Source organism: Salvelinus sp. IW2-2015, linkage group LG18 (assembly GCF_002910315.2).
Source record: "Salvelinus sp. IW2-2015 linkage group LG18, ASM291031v2, whole genome shotgun sequence".
NCBI classification, from domain to species: Eukaryota; Metazoa; Chordata; class Actinopteri; order Salmoniformes; family Salmonidae; genus Salvelinus; species Salvelinus sp. IW2-2015.
Genome location: NC_036858.1, coordinates 55,420,881 through 55,439,231, shown reverse-complemented (window position 1 = coordinate 55,439,231; position 18,351 = coordinate 55,420,881). Strand labels below are relative to the sequence as shown.

Here is an 18,351-nt window from a genome sequence, read left to right as displayed (position 1 = left end):
TTCCTCTGTGGACATAAAGACAAGTCATCACACACTAGTGTCAACACGAGAGCCACAATCAGTAGCCAAACGGTGAACGCTGCAGATAGAAATTCCAAGAATAGAGCTTACCTGATATCTTATTTTTACATGTCAGAGAGGCATGTTAGTTCTACAAAGCATATTTCTTCTGAACGTTCCAAAACATTGCGTCCTGAACGAGCCCTAGGCTAAACTGACCTTAATTAATTTTTAATTTAGGTTAATTTTTAACCTAAAATTACATACCCAAATCTAACTGTCTGTAGCTCAGTACCTGAAGCAAGGATATACATATTCTTGATACCATTTGAAAGGAAACACTTTGAAGTTTGTGGAAATGTGAAATTAATGTAGGTGAATAACACATTAAATCTGGTAAAAGATAATACAAAGGAAAAAACATGCATTTTGTTTTTTTACAATAATCTTTGATATGCAAGATAAAGGCCATAATGTATTATTCCAGCCCAGGCACAATTTATATTTTGGCCACCAGATTGCAGCAGTGTATGTGCAAAGTTTTAGACTGATCCAATGAACCATTGTATATCTGTTCAAAAATGTTGMATCAAGACTGCCCAAATGTGCCTAATTGGTTTATTAATACATTTTCAAGTTCATAATTGTGCACTCTCCTCAAACAATAGCATGGTATTATTTCACTGTAATAGCTACTGTAAATTGGACAGTGCAGTTAGCTRCAATTCTTGTTCATCTTTCTGCCCATATTAGATATATGTCTATGTCCTGGGAAATAMTGTTACTTACAACCTCATGCTAATCACATTAGCCTACGTTAGCTCAACTGTCCCACCGTAGAGGTTTAAGTGATCAGTGACCGTGTCATGGGCAACTTAACCCAATCTTTTCTTTTCTCTACACACCCGTTTTAGATATCTTCTCCAGTTTTTCCTTGCAGACAACCTCCAGTTGTTGTCTCAGCTCAGATAGAGATTAAAATAAATATATAAAAAGAATTGTTGATATACATATTTTTTTTTTAAATCAGGATTCAATGGAGAAACCCATTTTTGATTTTGACAATTCAAATTTACCAAGATTTGTAATTTTATATATAAAATGTAATTATTGATATCAATAATTGGATTTATATCAAACTGTTTGATATAAAAATTTGATTTGTTTATATCGATAATTACTTTTTTTTTAATCAATTGTTGAATCCACATATGCTAATATGTTTAGCATATTTACGATTTAAGCCAATCAGCTTCTAGTACCTTGAATGCCAATGAAGAGGGTGGAGAGCGACCCAAACAGTTATTAAATTAGACTACCTACTTCACATTTCTAAAGTGAAAGAAAAATATATATATTTTTTTTAAATAAATATTTGATTGCATACTACCTGGCCACATTTATACCTGGTTCTAACATGCGTCCATTGTCCTGATGGTGGCCACATTCTGATTGTGTCCACATTTCTCGACAGGTGTAGACAATCAAAAGACATATTGTGATCTGATTGTGATTAGATCTTCCTGACCACCTCCAYAGGTAGTTGAAGACGCATTGTGTATGGATATCCTTGAAGTGTAAACAAATCCAAATGAGAGAAAAAGGGTTCGCCTGTAGGCCTAATTCTCTGCTTCCATCTGGCCACTCTAGTGTAAAGGCCTGATTGGTGGAGTGCTGCAAAGATGGTTGTCCTTCTGGAAGGTTCTCCCATATCCACAGAGGAACTCTGGAGCTCTGTCAGACTGACCATCGGGTTCTTGGTCACCGCCCTGACCAAGGCCCTTCTACTCCGATTGCTCAGTGTGGCCGGGCGGCCAGCTCTGGGAAGAATCTTGGTGGTTCCAAACTTCTTCCATTTAAGAATGATGGAGGCCGCTGTGTTCTTGGGGACCTTCAATGCTGCAGACATTTTTTGGTAACCTTCCCCAGATCTGTGCCTCGACACAATCCTGTCTCGGAGCTCTACGGACAATTCCTTCAACTTCATGGCTTGGTTTAGCAGGACAGTTGACAGGTGTGTGCCTTTCCAAATCAAGTCCAATCAATATAATTTACCACAGGTGGACTTCAAGGATGATCAATGGAAACAGCATGCACCTGAGCTCAATTTCGAGTCTCACAGCAAAGGATATTTACTTACATAAATAAGGTATTTCTGTTTATTATTTGTAAWACATTTGCGGCTGCAGGGCGCCCTTATGTAGGCCTGGGAGCAATTTATTWATTTTTTAGTTACTCAGTCGGGGTCTCAACTTACTGTTGAGAGTTAGAGTAATAGAATACACAATGTGTAATTTTGAAATGTGATTGTGAATCGACTGTCACTCAACTAGCCCATGTCAGCAAAAARWTTTTTTTACATTGCGTGTTAGTCTAGTGGTCAGCTATCTAAACTTCTAGTAAGCAGGGTCGATTTACCGACAACGGTGGTGCCCATTGATCATCAGTTATCATATTAAAAACCTCAAACATTTGCCTCCAAATATGGCCCGCGGGGATTCCCCAAAGGGCATAAGGTGAGGGTAAGTGGACGAGGGTGTGTCTTTTATGACTTTGAAACACAACCTTAGGCTGCATTTCAAACTCAAAAGTCGACGGCCCTAAACCCTCAGCCCTTGGGTGAATCTCCGTGGCCATATTTGTCATCGGCCCAAATGATTAGCCAAGCAAGTGAAGTTTGCAACGTAAGCTACTATCATACAGTAGGCGTATATTAATAATGATATAGTTAATATTAGTAGACATGCAATCATAATTGACTGCAGCGAATATAAAGCACACACAAGCTACCGGTCGCTGAAAACACAATAATCGCGGGATGAACGAGTGATGAATTTCCGAGCAAGGGCGGTCCATTTAAAATTAATTCCTTWCTCCCTCGTACCTTGCCCTGCAAGTGTATAGTCGTCAGACGTCATGAAAGGTCATCAGAAGTGTCCACTTAATTTGAGGGCTGAGGGTATAGGGTGTGTCTTTTAAGTGTTTGGAATGCAGCCCTAGAGTTTTGACTGCAGCCATGATTGATCGCACACTCCAGAACAGTAGGTGGCGGCATGCACCTTTAACGTATGTTTGCGAACCGCCATGATATCATAGAAGAAGAATAAGGAAGTAGCTATTTTTTCAGAGGTAAGTAGCCAGTTAGTTAGTTAGCTAGCTAGCTAGGAAAACTGACAACTGTAACGTTAGCTACTAAAACATGACAACATGGCACAGATTTCGTTATGGAAAGTCTCTAATGAAAGATCTCATCACCTGCATATCTAACAAATGCCAATGAGATTAGGTCTAGTTAGCTAGTAAATAGCTAGCTGCCTAGTTTTGCTGACATGAATGAATAGCTAGCTTGTGAAGTTGTCTCTAGCGAGCTGTTCCAACGACAGAAAATCKAAATAAATGCTTTGTCAGCAAATAACATACAATTATCCATAGCAGACAAACATATGGATAGTTAGCTAGATAACTAACGTTAGCTTATGTTTGTGTCGCCTGTCGTGTCAGTCAGGTAACACTCATCATGAGAATAAACGAAGATACCTTACTGGAGGGGAAAAGCGTCGTACTGGTGCCTTACAACGCAGATCATGTWCCCAGGTAGGAAAAAAACGAATTTTATCAATTCACTGTCATTGATTGTCCCGCTGTAATTGCTTATTCTAGTCGTGAAATCACATATTGTTTGTTTTGGTGCATCCTATACAAAGATTACGTTCTGTTGTTGCAGAATGTAATAATTAGCAGTAGTATATTGTATAGGCTTGAACTTATACATTATTTACCTGCATCGTTTTTCACCATTTACCTTTTATCTACCTGTTCTCCCGTCTGTGTGGTTGCAGCTACTACCCGTGGATCAGCTCTCCTGATCTCCTATCTGTATCTACCTGTCCCTTTCTGCACCCGTGACCTGTGCATGTATCTATATATCTACCTCTCCATGACAGGTACCACCAGTGGATGGGCTGTCCTGAGCTGCAGCAGCTGACTGCATCTGAGCCGCTGACTCTGGAGCAGGAGTATGACATGCAGAGGAGCTGGAGGGAGGATGATGACAGTGAGCCTTCGTCATACACACACACACAAGCTGTGGTATTTTAAGGCGCTCTTTAGGATGGTCTCTACACTTTAACGCCCTTATTGTAGTCACTCCGTCTTGCTCTCTCTCTCATGAATGTTTCATGTATGTAGGGTCTTGACCCAGTAAAGGGGATTTTAAAATACACTTTTTTAGTTTCTTGTTTTGATTCCCAAACTCTGTTTTTCAGAGTGCACCTTCATCATCCTGGATAAACAYCGGTGGGCGGACCCTGCCGTACAGGAAGAGCAGTGCATGGTGGGAGATGTCAACATCTTCCTGACGGACCCCAGTGACTCCTCCCTCGCTGAGCTGGAGATCATGATCGCAGGTCACACACACACACCTATAATAAATGTGTAATAAACATGCTACAACAAGGGTGCACAATTTCACTCGTTCCTTGTTGGCACTCAGTTTGTCAATTAATGTAATTGGTCACATACTCCTGGTTTTCTATCAGTCACACAGCTTTTGCATGTCCTGTGTAGAGCCCAGTTACAGAGGAAAAGGCCTGGGAAAAGAGGTCACACGGATGATGATCTGCTACGGTACGTACAGAGATATTTCACTGACAGAAATTTAGATTAATATTGAGATTTTAAAATGTTTAMAATTTAGAATCAGGGTTTTGGAACATTGTGATTGTGCTGCCATAGTAACAGCTGTGCTGTYTTCCATTGTCAGGGGTGACCAAACTTGGGATCCGGAAGTTTGAGGCGAAGATCGGTCTGGACAACAAAGTCAGCATTGCCATGTTCAAAAGGTTCCACTTCCACGAGGTAAGCAGGGTTTTATGTGGTGTTAATCACATCCCCTACCAGGGGAAAACTTTATAAACGACTGCAATATGTTGGTRATCCTTACTTTAGTTATTTAAAGAAGGATTATTATAGCTCTGTATATCAGTTCAGTTTCCCCAACTCAAAGGCCACGTTGAAAACACTGAAATTGTTCAAGTGTATTTATTGTATATGCAGTCAGAGTACCTCATTTCTCTAGGTCTTTTCCAAAGTATGATACTCTTGTAGCTGTATATTCACCCTAACCCCTAGCCCTTGACTTCTGCCCCCTGCAGCTGTCAGTGAGCGAGGTGTTCCGGGAGGTCACCCTGGGCATGACGGTGGACCAGGCGGTGCGGACCCGGCTGCTGGGGGACATGGCCTTCATGCAGGAGAGAGAGTACAGGAAGGACCGGGACAGCCGGCAGGAAGTGACGTCGTCACACGCCACCCTGTGAACCACTGCTGCTAKAGATTCGCTACCCTCCTCCTTCACGAAGTGTGCGTTCATTCACTCCCCCCATTTAGAAAGCATTGGATGGGTGTAATCATGGGTTAGACTAGAGGGACTTTAACACATTTTCTACCTCTGTCCATTCCTTTTAAATCCATAGGGGGAAGGGGCAGTGTACAGGTGCACACTTCGAGGAGAAGAAACAGAATTTGGCTTTGGTAGAAGATGCACTTAGGCACAGATCTAGGATCAGCACCCCCTCCCCRAATCTTAACCATTAGGGAGGGAATGTAAGACTGACTCTAGATCAGCGCTTAGGGGCAACTTCCTCCTGTCAGACAAAGGCATTCTGGGTACAGTCGAATACCTGGAATGGAGAGTTTAATTGGGCGAAGGACCCCATGGCCTGTGGCTGCTATAGGCTACCGTTGAACGGAACTCTGTGTTGTTTATACATGGCCGGGGAAAACTCCAGGCCTCAAATCTAATAACCATAATAATAGTTAATGGCTACTCAGTGGGTCTACAAAGGATTCCCTGAACTCTATTCACGCTTGCTATCTAGACTCCACACAGCACAGTAGATTTTCTGATGGTGATACGCCCTGTCAGAAACACTGTTCATAGAAGTACAGTTTTCACCCATATAATGGGACAAAGTTARTTGTATTGTGCTTGGATGATAATGTATTGTAGAGCTTGTAGTCAGTAGTCGTCTACCTATTCCAATCGTGTCAAGTGTCTTACGTCTTTTATTTTTACAGAAACGTATATTTGCCATCCAAGGTTGTTTGTCAGTGTTTTGTAACTCTACAAATGTACTATGTAGATATTAAAATTGCCAAAGTGGTAAGAGGTTTTTCCCCCCAATTATATTTATGGGTTTTCCATTGATTCAATCAACTGAGGCATGCCATGATGCTCCATTGTCATGTACACGTCTCTAAACAAAGACAATTCTCAAGCTTATAGCCATTTATTAATGTTGACCGTCCTTGAGCAGAGATGATGCATTACAAAACCGAGTGTAGCCAACTTACCCCAGATCTAAGATGCACAGATTAATGCAGCACAGGCGGGGCCTGTCACTATTGCCCAATCCCAAATCAACCCCTACCTTTTACGRCCTGTGCACCAGTGTAGACTTGAAAGGAATAGGACAGGTATAAGCAGTATATAGTTGCTTCAGCTTGCCCTCTATTAGGCAAGTGAATTTCCATCATATTGAATGCCAGTACACCTATCCAGATCTTTCAGATCTACAGTGGCTGGGAGTTGACTTGGGAGTGTGCATGTGTCACAGGGCAAGTCTCCAATCACACCCTATTCCTTTTTAATAGTGAACTATTTTGGACTAGAGTCACATACTGTAGGGAACTAGGGTGTAAGTGAACTTTGACGCAGCCAGCCACTGGTTAAAAACAGAGCGCATACCAGGAGCGACGACAGGACAATTCCATAGGAATTTAAGCTGATCGTCCATTTTTCATTCTCGTCAGTCCATCCTCAGTTTTCTACCGTTTCCATGGGTTCCGTTGCCGTGGGTACGACTCCGAGCGGCTCCATGAGTTGTGGCACCAGAGAAGACAGTTTCTGCAGCAGCTCTCTGGCTCTGATATCCACTTCCTCCACCAGCTCTCTGACTCTCACATCTACTTCCTGTTCCCGGACCCAGGAGAGGCCGTCATCCACAGCAATGTTGATTGGCACACAGACTGCCTCCTCCTTTAGCCCCGTCAGTTGACACACCCCCACGACGCCAGCCAATCCCAGCAGGAGGAGCTTGAACAGCAGGCCAATAAGAGAGCGTCTTTGGGCTTTGGGGGCGGATTCAGCTGCTGCTTTCTTATCTGGAGAGAGAGATGGGAGTAAGTGACGTGCGCTGTGTAGTCAACATGTGAGCTGCACGACTGCATTAAGGACAACCTGGAACACYCCCATTGCATACCTGCTGCCATCTGTCCATTCCTCTTTTTCTTCTCCTCTTTTCTCTTATTCTTCTGTTCCTGGATGGCCAAGGCAGCCATGTGAGCGTTGTACTCCTTCCTCTTCCTCTCCTTCTCCTCTGCCTTGTCTCGTTTACGCGCCTCCTTCTCTTTCGCCTCCCTCTCTCTCTGCTTCGTCTCTTTCTTCTTCTCCAGTTCTAATGCGATGAGGGATGGACGAAAGAAAATAGATTAACAGTTAAATGTGCCATTCAGTTTATATCCCGAACCCAAACTGTAACGAGATTGAAATTCGTAAGCTTTGACGTTCACTTTCTATCATGTTCAATGTACTGAGTGTACAAAACATTAGGAACACCTTCCTAATATTGAGTTTCACCCCCTTTTACCCGCAGAACAGRCTCAATTCACCGGGGCATGGACTCTACGAGGTGTCAAGCGTTCCACAGGGATGCTGGCCCATGTTGACTCCAATGCTTGTGTCAAGTTGACTGGATGTCCTTTGGGAGGTGGACCATTCTTGATACACACGAGAAACTATTGAGCATGAAAAACCTAGCAGCGTTGCAGTTAAATKTTTTGTCTTGCCCATTCACCCTCTGAATGGCACACACACAATATATGTCTCAATTCTCTCAAGGCTTAAAAATCCRTCTTTAACCTGTCTCTTCCCCTTCATCTACACTGAAGTGGATTTAACATGTGATATCAATAAGAGATCGCTTTCACCTGGTCAGTCCATGTCATGGAAAGAGCAGGTGTTCCTGCCCCGCGGCTTCCGTTAACGTTTTTTGTCTGTTTTTTGTCTCGTTCAATGATTACCCAGTGAGGAATAATAATGTTTATCGAATGTATTCAAATTCCACACTATAAGCATGGAAAGCTATAAAGTCAGTAATATCAGCTGCTCTGTGCTAACAATGTTAAAACACTATGAAATAACACGAGCGAACCCATAGCCACTAGGGCAGGAAATGGCAGCCTATTCCCTACATAGGGCTCTGGTCAGAAGTACTGCACTACATAAGGAATTGGGTGTCATTTTGGACACAGACCTAGGTTGACTGACCACTGGCACCTGCATTGTAGTACCCACCTTTGTCCTTTAGGAAGCGCCGCTCCCTCTCTTTGTCCACCTCGTCCTGAAGGATCCTCATGTGCTGGAGAACCTACAATCATATTGTAGTCTAAATGATATTGCACCATGCTGGAACCAAATAACTCTAGTCTGTCACAACATTTCCTTCCTCCCCAATTCTCCCTTAATTTCTCATATTTCTTCATCTCTACTTCCCTTCCTACCTCTTATTCCCTCCCTCTCCCTCAGTCCATCTTTTCCTCCCTACCTCCCTGCTTCTTTTAACAATGAATAAGCTTTATTATCAACTTCCATTGTCCTCCAAGAGTTGTGGAATCTCCTCTACTTCCCTCTACCTCCCTTCCCACCGCCTCCCTCCCAGTCTTACCCTGGCAGCACATTGTTTACACTGTTTCTCATCCAGACAGTCTCCTGCAGCCTTCGCCAGGTTGATTTCCAGAGGGTTGTCCTTTAGATCCAGCCACTTCAGGTTCTATACACACACACACACACACACACAGGAAAAAAATAAGCCTGTTGCGATTGTGTGAATTGTTGTCTGTCTTCAACCTCTGTCCATATGCCACTGGTCATGTTGGAGTTTACAGAGTTCAAAGATAGCTGGCTTATCCTTATTGTAGTTTACTGTATAGTCTTGGACATGAAAGGGATGTATGACTCACTGTTTTTAAACCTGTTTGTAATGAACAAACAATAGAACTTTCTGATTGTTGTAAAACGTTATGGATTGGTTGATTACAGTTAGCCTTTCCTACTGTTGATGGGCGGATTCAAAGTTTATTCCCAGGGCTTTACTAATGTTTCTGCCAAAAAGTTATTAAGTATCAGTAAATATGACTATATATTATAGAATTAAGCAGATTACTATACTAATGATGATGTTAATGAATAATAGTGTTGAAAATGCCAGGAGAATASAGGGACTTTAGGGACACGGGGTGAATATGTTTTTCATACCAGCGCATSATTTGAAGCTTGTATTGCTTCCTGGAACATAGGAACACTATGTCCCTCTGGCTTGAGACATTAACACAATCAAATGGTTGCATAAGCAGGTTCTCTGGGCTGTCTGTACACTGATGTTTGGGAAAGGTCTATTTTTCCTCTTATTTACATGAGAAATGTAAGTCATCACCAACTAATTTTGCCAAGTCAGCAGCATTTCCACATACACAAATTTTGCCCACTTAGTTGGGACTGGTGATTGCTTTGAATACATTCTCTCTAGTTCTTAGTCCAACTTATTTCCAGCAGAATTGCATCAATGAACATGGGCCTTATATTGTGCTGTAGTTTCCCTGCTATAACWATTACTCTAGAAGAGCTTGGTAATGATGGGAACTAACTACTACACCCAGGCAGATATGTTTCATTATCTGTGTCTTTCTGTAACATGGGTGCCAATGGTGAAACATGCTTCCCCCTTTAAAAAATGCTAAGTTCAGTGATTAGATACGGTTTAGTATCGTGAGGTCCCTGACAATTCCCAGCCCTATTGTGTGTGTGTTTGTTACCCACCTTGAGCTGGGAGAAGCTGACAGGCAGAATGGTCAGCTTGTTGTTGTACAGGTCCAGGTGTTGCAAGTTGCCAAGGCGACCCAGATCATCAGGTAGAACGGTCATGAGGTTCTTACTAAGGTCCACCTTGACCAAGTGACTCAGGCTGCAGAACTCCAGCTGGACACACACACACACACTGTTATGTACAGTCTGTAATAATCATCTCTCTCCACTCCTATTGCAATGTTCCACCATGGCGCCTATGATCCACTGACAGGAGACAGTGGAATGTCTGCACAAGTGCAACACTCAGAGGAAACTCAAGGTACTGTACACTACTTCTGCTACCCCCTACGCGTCTTCTCTCCTGCTCTACCCACACATCTCTCCTCCTTTACTTCATTATAGTACAACTCCTTGACCATCCAGCTGGGTTGGCTACTATACATTAGTCAGTGACATTAGCCAATTGTCTTCAGGCGGGAGCAACAGGGTGAGCAGGCTTTAGTTCCAGCCTAGCACTAACACAACTGACCGAACTGAAGGCTGTGGTGACAAGCATTTGGCTTTGGAGCTGGGTTCATTCTTGCCTAATAAATCAGACTGCAGTTTCCATCCAATTGGCGACAGATTTTCATGCAAATATTCTAAAATCTGCATAAAGTAAATATGCACATTTTCCCACCAGTGGTGTGTTACCACCAAACTGACTTGTTGCGGATAAAAAGCAGTGTGTGATGACGTAGTGCACATAATAGGTACTTTAAATTGCTTACAATTTCATGTACCGAATAAAAAGTTCAATGTGTTTCCATTGCATTTTCAACTCTACCGATAATTTTGTCACAAAGACTGTTGCGTTAAATAGCAAATGTGCCCACTCTGGTCTTGGAAAGTGTGCATAGCCCACAGCTCGCAGATACAGTGCAGGTAGGCTAGCCTACAAAATGAGATTATAATAGATAAAAGAGATTATTTTTATTTGTCAAATGGCTGCCAAAGATAGATCGATCATGTCACCAGAATAAGACCCTTGATATMTATTGGAAAGGAGCAACAAACTCATCACCMTGCACTTTCACCATCCTGTGAAGTTCCTCATTACATATTTTATCTGAAGCCTAATAAACTGCATGCTTCGTACTGGGAGGACCACACAAATGTCATCGCGTGACTTCAAGTTTGCTTCTATATGATGGTTATTATATCAATATTTGGGCATTAAGGTGTTTCCACCGCCATTTCTCACATAAATTTGTTTTTATATGTAAATGTGTGTGGCTATGCTGTACACAATGGAAAGAATCACCACCTTTGGGACTAGGTTAACTCAAGGTTACTCACAGGCAGGGAGGTGATATTYTTGCAGGACAGGTCCAGGACTGTGACTTTAGGGAAGGCAGCCTGAAAACACACAAGTGTATGACAACATGACTATTCCATACTAGTTGCGCCTTGTGGGAGGAGCTAAAGGAGGACAGGCTCATTGTAATGGATGGAATGGAATAAATGGAATGCTATCAAACACATGGAAACCACATGTTTGACTCCATTCCATTTGTTATATTCCAGCCATTATAATGAGCCTGTTCTCCTGTAGCTCATTCCACCAGCCTCCACTGTTGCCTACAATATATGGCTTTATAAAGGTAATGTGTGTGTCGTTGTGGGCCTACTAGTTCTTTAACAGGAACTTCAGTGAGGTTACAGAGACTCAGATCCATCTCGTTGCCATCGATTTTGTCCTTCAGATTCAACACCTTATTTTTACTCATCCTGAGTTTTGGCTGGGGGAGAATACACATGATTTTGTAAACAGAAACTTTCATAGCTAATAGAATAGCTAACTGACATGGTGATTATGGTTTGCTAGCTGTTGTATCCCACCTAGCCAACATGCTATTTAACGTAAACTACGTTGTTGCAATGTTATTATTTTACTGTCGTTGTAATCACTTCTTAGCTAAACTGACTAACGTTAGTTAGCTACAAATTGACTTTCTTTTGTTGGTCGCTACAGTGACTACACAGCAACGTAACCTTTTCTTGGTAACGTTAGTCAAAGTACTCACATGTTTCACTGAGATATCACAACCGTTTTCAAGCGTCTCAGACCTTCTATTCCTACTAATAAATACTACACGAATCTCTACTTTAAAGACAGTTGGCAAAATATTCGTACAGTGCGATTAAATCGCTGACAAATATAATTTGTGTGGCGTTAGTTGTTACAATGAAAATCCACGTCATTCATTGAACTCGCAGTCCAGTTGGCGGTGGGGCAATGACGCGACATTTCAGAGCATTATCGCCACCTACAGCTTTGGAGGAGCAACTGGCAAGTCTCTCACACGAACACACACATGAAGGTTTTTTTWTTTTTTATTGTTGTTCAGCATGGTCTACAATACAATTATTTAGTTGAAAAATGACATGAAAAGCACACAGTTTATTATAACCAGGAACAAAGTTGGGTAACATAAGTACTCTTTCTATAGTGCTTGAAAGGGAGATACCTTGTCCGTTGTACAACTGAATGCCTTCAACTGAAATGTGTCTTCCGCATTTAACCCAATCTCTCTGAATTAGAGAGGTGCAGGGGGCTGCCTTAATCGACATCCACGTCTTTGGCCTCCAGGYAACAGTGGGTTAACTGCCTTGCTCAGGGGCAGAACGACAGATTTTTACCTTGTCAGCTAGGGGATTCGATCCAGCAACCTTTCGGTTACTAGCCTGACGCTCTAACCACTAGGCAGGTACACTTTGATATTTTCTTAATTTGTATTTATTTAGCCAGGATAGTCCACTCAGTAACAAATGCCACTGTTTTCCAGGGAGTCTTGGGTTCCAAAGAATCAATTAAAACACACCATACACTGAAGCATATACAGCACAGGAGGTTGGTGCACCTTATTAATTGGGGAGGACAGGCTTGTGGTAATGGCTGGAGTGGGAATTWGTGGAATTGTATCAAAAACATACAATTTGCCATTCCATTTCATCCATTATTATGAACCGTCCTCCTCTCAGCAGCCTCCACTGATCTAGATATGTGTATAGCTCTTTTGAAGGTGGACATGCTGGCTAGTTGTCATGTGGATAAGTACAGCTTGTTCCAGAGACATGTTTCAAAGAWCTGCAGACTGCCACAAGTAGTGCTAGTAGGTGGGGGTCCTATTGGTCATAGACTTTGGCTGCTGCTCTGGTACGCCCCCTGGAGGACGGGTGGAGACTCCCACCTGAACAGATCTGACGTATTCAGGCAGTTTGTGCTGTGTCGCTTGAAAACAGTCACTAGGCTGTTGTAATGGATCCTGTCCGTCAGTGGTTGGATTACAGCTTTTTGCAGAAGAACCTGTTTATATGTGTTCCTTCTGTGAATGCCCGATTTTGATACGAGCAGRCCTGTTGATGATACGCTGTAGCTGGTTAAAACCTGTCTTATTGCATTGACGTAGGCAGGGACGCCATACTGTGGCACAGTCACAGGAGGTTGGTGGCACCTTAATTGTGGAGAACGGGCTCGTGGTAATGACTGGAGCAAAGTAGGCGGGATGGTAACAAATACAACAAACACATGGTTTCCAGGTGTTTGATGCCATTCCATTTGCTCCGTTCTGGTCATTATTGTGAGCTGTTCTCCCCTCAGCAGCCTCCTGTGAGCACAGTAGTCCAGGTGAGTTGTTATCCTGCTGTGGTAGATTGTCAGGAGYATGTCCTTGGAGATGAACAATACACACACTGATAATACATGCAGTTATTGACATCCTAAATTAGCTGTAGGGTCACCTATCTCTAACCCCCAGGTAAGAAAAGTTACACAAAAACAGCTCCTGTCAGCTATARAGCACAGTTCAGTTATCCACATCTATGTGATGCATTATGGGCTCCCGAGTGGCGCAGTGGTCTAAGGCACTGCATCTCAGTGCAAGAGGCATTACTGTAGTCCCTGGTTCAAATCCAGGCTGCATCACATCTGGCRGTGATTGGGAGTCCCATAGGGTGGCGCACAATTMTRCCAGCATTTTCCGGTGTAGGCCGTCATTGTCAATAAGAATTTGTTCTTAACTGACTTGCCTTGTTAAATAAAGTTTAAAATAAGTTAGGAGGAATAATGAACAGTCATGAATGCACTTAACATGATCTATAGAAGTAGTAGACTGTCATCATATAGTCAGAGGCATAGAGTACGTGTGTTACTAAGTTAATCGAGGAGAGGAAAAGTGGAAACAAAACTGTGCTTGTAACACGACTCCAACACCATCATTAAGTTTGCTGACAACGATGAGACCGCCTATAGGGAGGAGGTCAGAGAACTGGCAGTGTGGTGCCAGGACAACAACCTCTCCCTCAATGTGAGCAAGACAAAGGAGCTGATCGTGGACTACAGGAAAAGGTGGGCCGAACAGGCCCCCATTAACATCAACGGGGCTGTAGTGGAGAGTCGAGAGTTTCAAGTTCCTTGGTGTCCACATCATCAACAAACGATCATGGTCCAAACACACCAAGACAGTTGTGAAGAGGGCACGACAAAACCTTTTCCCGTTCAGGAGACTGAAAAGATTTGGCATGGGTCCCCAGATCCTCAAAAAGTTCTACAGCTGCACCATCGAGAGCATCCMGAACGATTGCATCACCGCCTGGTATGGCAACTGCTCGGCATTTGACCGTAAGGCGCTACACAGGATAGTGTGTAAGGCCCAGTACATCACTAGGGCCAAGCTTCCTGCKATCCAGGACCTATATAATAGGCGGTGTCAGAGGAAAGCCCATAAAATTGTCAGAGACTCCAGTCACCCAAGTCATAAGACTGTTATCTCTGCTACCACATGGCAAGCGGTACCGGAGCGCCAAGTCTAGGACCAAAAGGCTCCTTAACAGCTTCTACCCCCAAGCCATAAGACTGCTGAACAATTAATCAAATGGCTACCGGACTATTACATTGACCCCCCATATTTGTTTGTACACTGCTGCTACTCGCTGTTTTATTATCTACGCATAGTCACTTCACCCCTACCTACATATATAAATTACCTAAACTAACCTGTATTTTTTWAAATATATTTTTATATAGTTTATTTGGTAAATATTTTCTTAACTCTTCTTGAACTGCATTGTTGGTTAAGGGCTTGTAAGTAAGCATTTCACGGTAAGGTSTACACTTGTTGAATTCGGCGCATGTGACAAATAAAGTTTGATTTGATGTGAAAGTGTCAAATAAGTTGAAAGCACTGTTTGTGGGTGTACCTAACCTTGACAGCAGACAAAGAGCTGTGAATGGATCAACGGTCCACCAATCATGGCCTTGATGGGCTTGGCAACAGTAACAAAGGGTGATGTGTTCAGGTTGGACTGTTCTTGCAATGTCACATGAAAGGGGTCTAGAACATAAATATCTTTATTCTGAGAACATGGCAACCATGTTTGGTGTGACGTTGATGGAATATTCTCCTTACTCTCAGAAAACTAGACACATGAATGTTCTTGCAATGTCCCATTAAACATGTCTAGAACATTAATATTGAATGTTCTCCTAACTCCAATGACAAAACATGCTAAATGGGTTCTCAGGAGGTTTTTGCTAATATAGAATGTTCTCCTAACAGAAAATTGGACACTCAAACATCAGGGGAACATTACAAAAACATTCTCTCTCCCTAGAATTGTTAGTGGGGCCAAAACTAAAATCTTGCTTATGTTTAAGTAGTCTGTCCACGAGAGATTAGATTTCTACTAATACGACTCGGTGCTTCCAATGTCAATGTCCGCGATAGGAATAATGTCAGGAGCCGCTAGTGGATTTGACAGTTCCAACGCAGTTACACCTCCGACACCACCCTAACAAAATACATTATATACTATGAAGTTGTTGGTTTTTGCTGAACTGACTGAATCTAGGCCTGGCAGTAATGAAACGACTGCCCCTGGCAAAAGCCCCCTCTTAACCATCTGAACAAAATGTGTTTGTGTTCAGTCAACAACCGGTCAATGAGACTGTGTGTTTGTGTTCAGTCAACAACCGGTCAATGAGACTGTGTGTTTGTGTGTGTGTCGGTGTCGGTGTCTGTGCGTATCTTTGTTGAGGGGATATTAATGTAGTAAATAATCGCTCTAATATTTAATGAATGTACATGTGCACGCTCGCACGCACACACACACACACACAAAGACATTAACGTACTGTGGGAATAAAGATGACATATAGCATTAATTTGAAGGTGTACGTTTCCCATGAAACAGATAGTACATCTGGTTCCACTAAAGAGAGTTTTGTGTGTGAAAAGACTATTAGAACCATGTGGAGAAATGACCAGTCAACATTCTGTCGCCACCATATAAGTCTCCATTCTGGAATGTAAGCATGGCTGTTCTGTTCTAGAACCCTGACCAAGCTCATTCACAATCTCAATGCATGAGACATTGCTCCCTTCACAAATAAATCGAGGGCACTATATAGGGAATAGGGTTACATTTTGGAAGCATCCCATGTTTTCTCTGGTCTACAAAAATGAACCACAGTCCATATACCGTAGATGAGAGGGATACAGGTAGGGGTGTTTGAGCTGACAGTGTGTAAACAATAGCTAACAGAGCTGTTGCCAGCCTGTAGTTGGGGATAAGGAAGAGGGCATCTATAGTGTGTCTTATTGACAATCTATGCATCTCAAATGGCACCATWTTCCCCATATGGCTTACTACCTTTACTTAAAAGGGGAATTGGGCTCTGGTAAAATGTAGTGCACAATATGGGYAATTGGGCTCGGGTCAAAGTAATGCACTATATAGGGAATAGGGTGTCATTTGGAGARAATGGGAAGYTCTCAATAGCATACTCCTCACATACTCTCTCCTCATTTTCTTCTCAAAACCCATTGGATGAGAAAGCCAGAGGTCSCTCCACTCTGACCTCCTCCAATGGGTTTTGAGAAGAAACAAGGAGAGGAGAAGATGCAAGGAGTATACAATTGAGATCGTCCCATAATGACAATYCAGAAAGGTCAGAGGTGTGTACCACTGTGGGTACTCTACAGGGGAGTTGAGACTGACCGAGACTTTCATGTTTTACTCTACAATCGCCTCATGCACCGCAAAGTATGTTGCCTAGGTAACAGSTAGAAGTGCATTCAGTGTTGCACTTCAAAACCATTAATCATTTCACATACAGTACCAGWCAAAAGTTTGGACACTCCTACTCATTCAAAACTACGAAATAACACATATGGAATCATGTACTAACCAAAAAAGTGTTAAAACAAATCAAATATCATATTTTATATTTGAGATTCTTCAAAGTAGCCACCCTTTGCCTTGATGACAGCTTTGCACACTCTTGGCATTCTCTCAACCAGCTTCATGAGGTAGTCACCTGGAATGCATTTCAATTAACAGGTGTGCCTTGTTAAAAGTTAATTTGTGGAATTTCTTCCCATCTTAATGCATTTGAGCCAATCAGTTGTGTTGTGACAWGGTAGGGGTGGTATACAGAAGATAGCACTATTTGGTAAAAGACCAAGTCCATTTTATGGCAYGAACAGCTCAAATAAGCAAAGAGAAACAACAGTTCATCATTACTTTAAGACATGAAGGTCAGTCAATGCGGAACATTTCAAGAACTTTGAACGTTTCTTCAAGTGCAGTCGCAAAAACCATCAATCGCTATGATGAAACTGTCTTTCATGAGGACCGCCACAGGAAAGGAAGCCCCAGAGTTACCTCTGCTGCAGGGTAACTCTGCAGAGGATATGTTCATTAGAGCTACCAGCCTCAGAAATAGCGGCCTAAATAAAAGCTTCAGAGTTTAAGTAACAGACACATCACAACATCAACTGTTCAGAGGAGACTGCGTGAATCAGGCCTTCATGGTTGAATTGCTGAAAAGAAACCACTACTAAAAGACTCCAATAAGAAGAAACTTGCTTGGGCCAAGAAACACGAGCAATGGACATTAGACCGGTGGAAATCTGGTGTTTGGTCTGATGAGTCCATTTGTTTTTCAACAGGACAATTACCCAACACACCTCCAGGCGGTGTAAGGGCTATTTGACCAAGGAGAGTGATGGAGTGCTGCATCAGATGACCTGGCCTCCACCCAATTGAGATAAAATCAAATTTATTTGTCACATGCGCCGAATACAACAGGTGTAGTAGACCTTACAGTGAAATGCTTACTTACAAGCCCTTAACCAACAATGCTGTTTTAAGAAAATACCGAAGAGTGTGCAAAGCTGTCATCAAGGCAAAGGGTGGCTACTTTGAAGAATCTAAAATCTAAAATATATTTTGATTTGTTTAAATTATTATTTTAACGACATGATCCCATATGTGCRATTTCATAGTTGTGATGTCTTTACTATTATTCTACAATGTAGAAAATAGTAAAAATAAACAAACATCCTTGAATGGGTAGGTGTGTCCAAACTTTTGACTGGTACTGTATAATCATCCACATAATAAACACATTTTTTGTTTAAACAAATAAAACACAGAACACGTGA

At 42.3% G+C, this 18,351-nt stretch overlaps 2 protein-coding genes across 2 annotated transcripts; one reads left to right on the top strand and one right to left on the bottom strand.

Moving 5' to 3' along the window:
* Positions 1-3,063: 3,063 nt before the first annotated feature.
* nat9 (N-acetyltransferase 9) lies at positions 3,064-6,164 on the top strand. Its single transcript, XM_024007653.2, has 7 exons — positions 3,064-3,129; positions 3,502-3,594; positions 3,945-4,054; positions 4,266-4,406; positions 4,567-4,626; positions 4,763-4,857; positions 5,154-6,164. The coding sequence occupies exons 2-7, from the start codon at positions 3,518-3,520 to the stop codon at positions 5,313-5,315; spliced, it is 645 nt and encodes a 214-aa protein (XP_023863421.1). The 5' UTR covers positions 3,064-3,129; positions 3,502-3,517; the 3' UTR covers positions 5,316-6,164.
* A 104-nt stretch (positions 6,165-6,268) lies between these two features.
* On the bottom strand, positions 6,269-12,131 carry LOC111977885 (leucine-rich repeat-containing protein 59). The gene is made up of 8 exons (XM_024007651.2): positions 11,929-12,131; positions 11,533-11,643; positions 11,201-11,260; positions 9,875-10,033; positions 8,724-8,828; positions 8,354-8,426; positions 7,260-7,454; positions 6,269-7,161 (listed from the first exon to the last, which is right to left on the bottom strand). Exons 2-8 carry the CDS (start codon positions 11,629-11,631, stop codon positions 6,818-6,820), a joined length of 1,035 nt encoding a protein of 344 aa, XP_023863419.1. The 5' UTR covers positions 11,632-11,643; positions 11,929-12,131; the 3' UTR covers positions 6,269-6,817.
* Between the last annotated feature and the right edge of the window lie 6,220 nt (positions 12,132-18,351).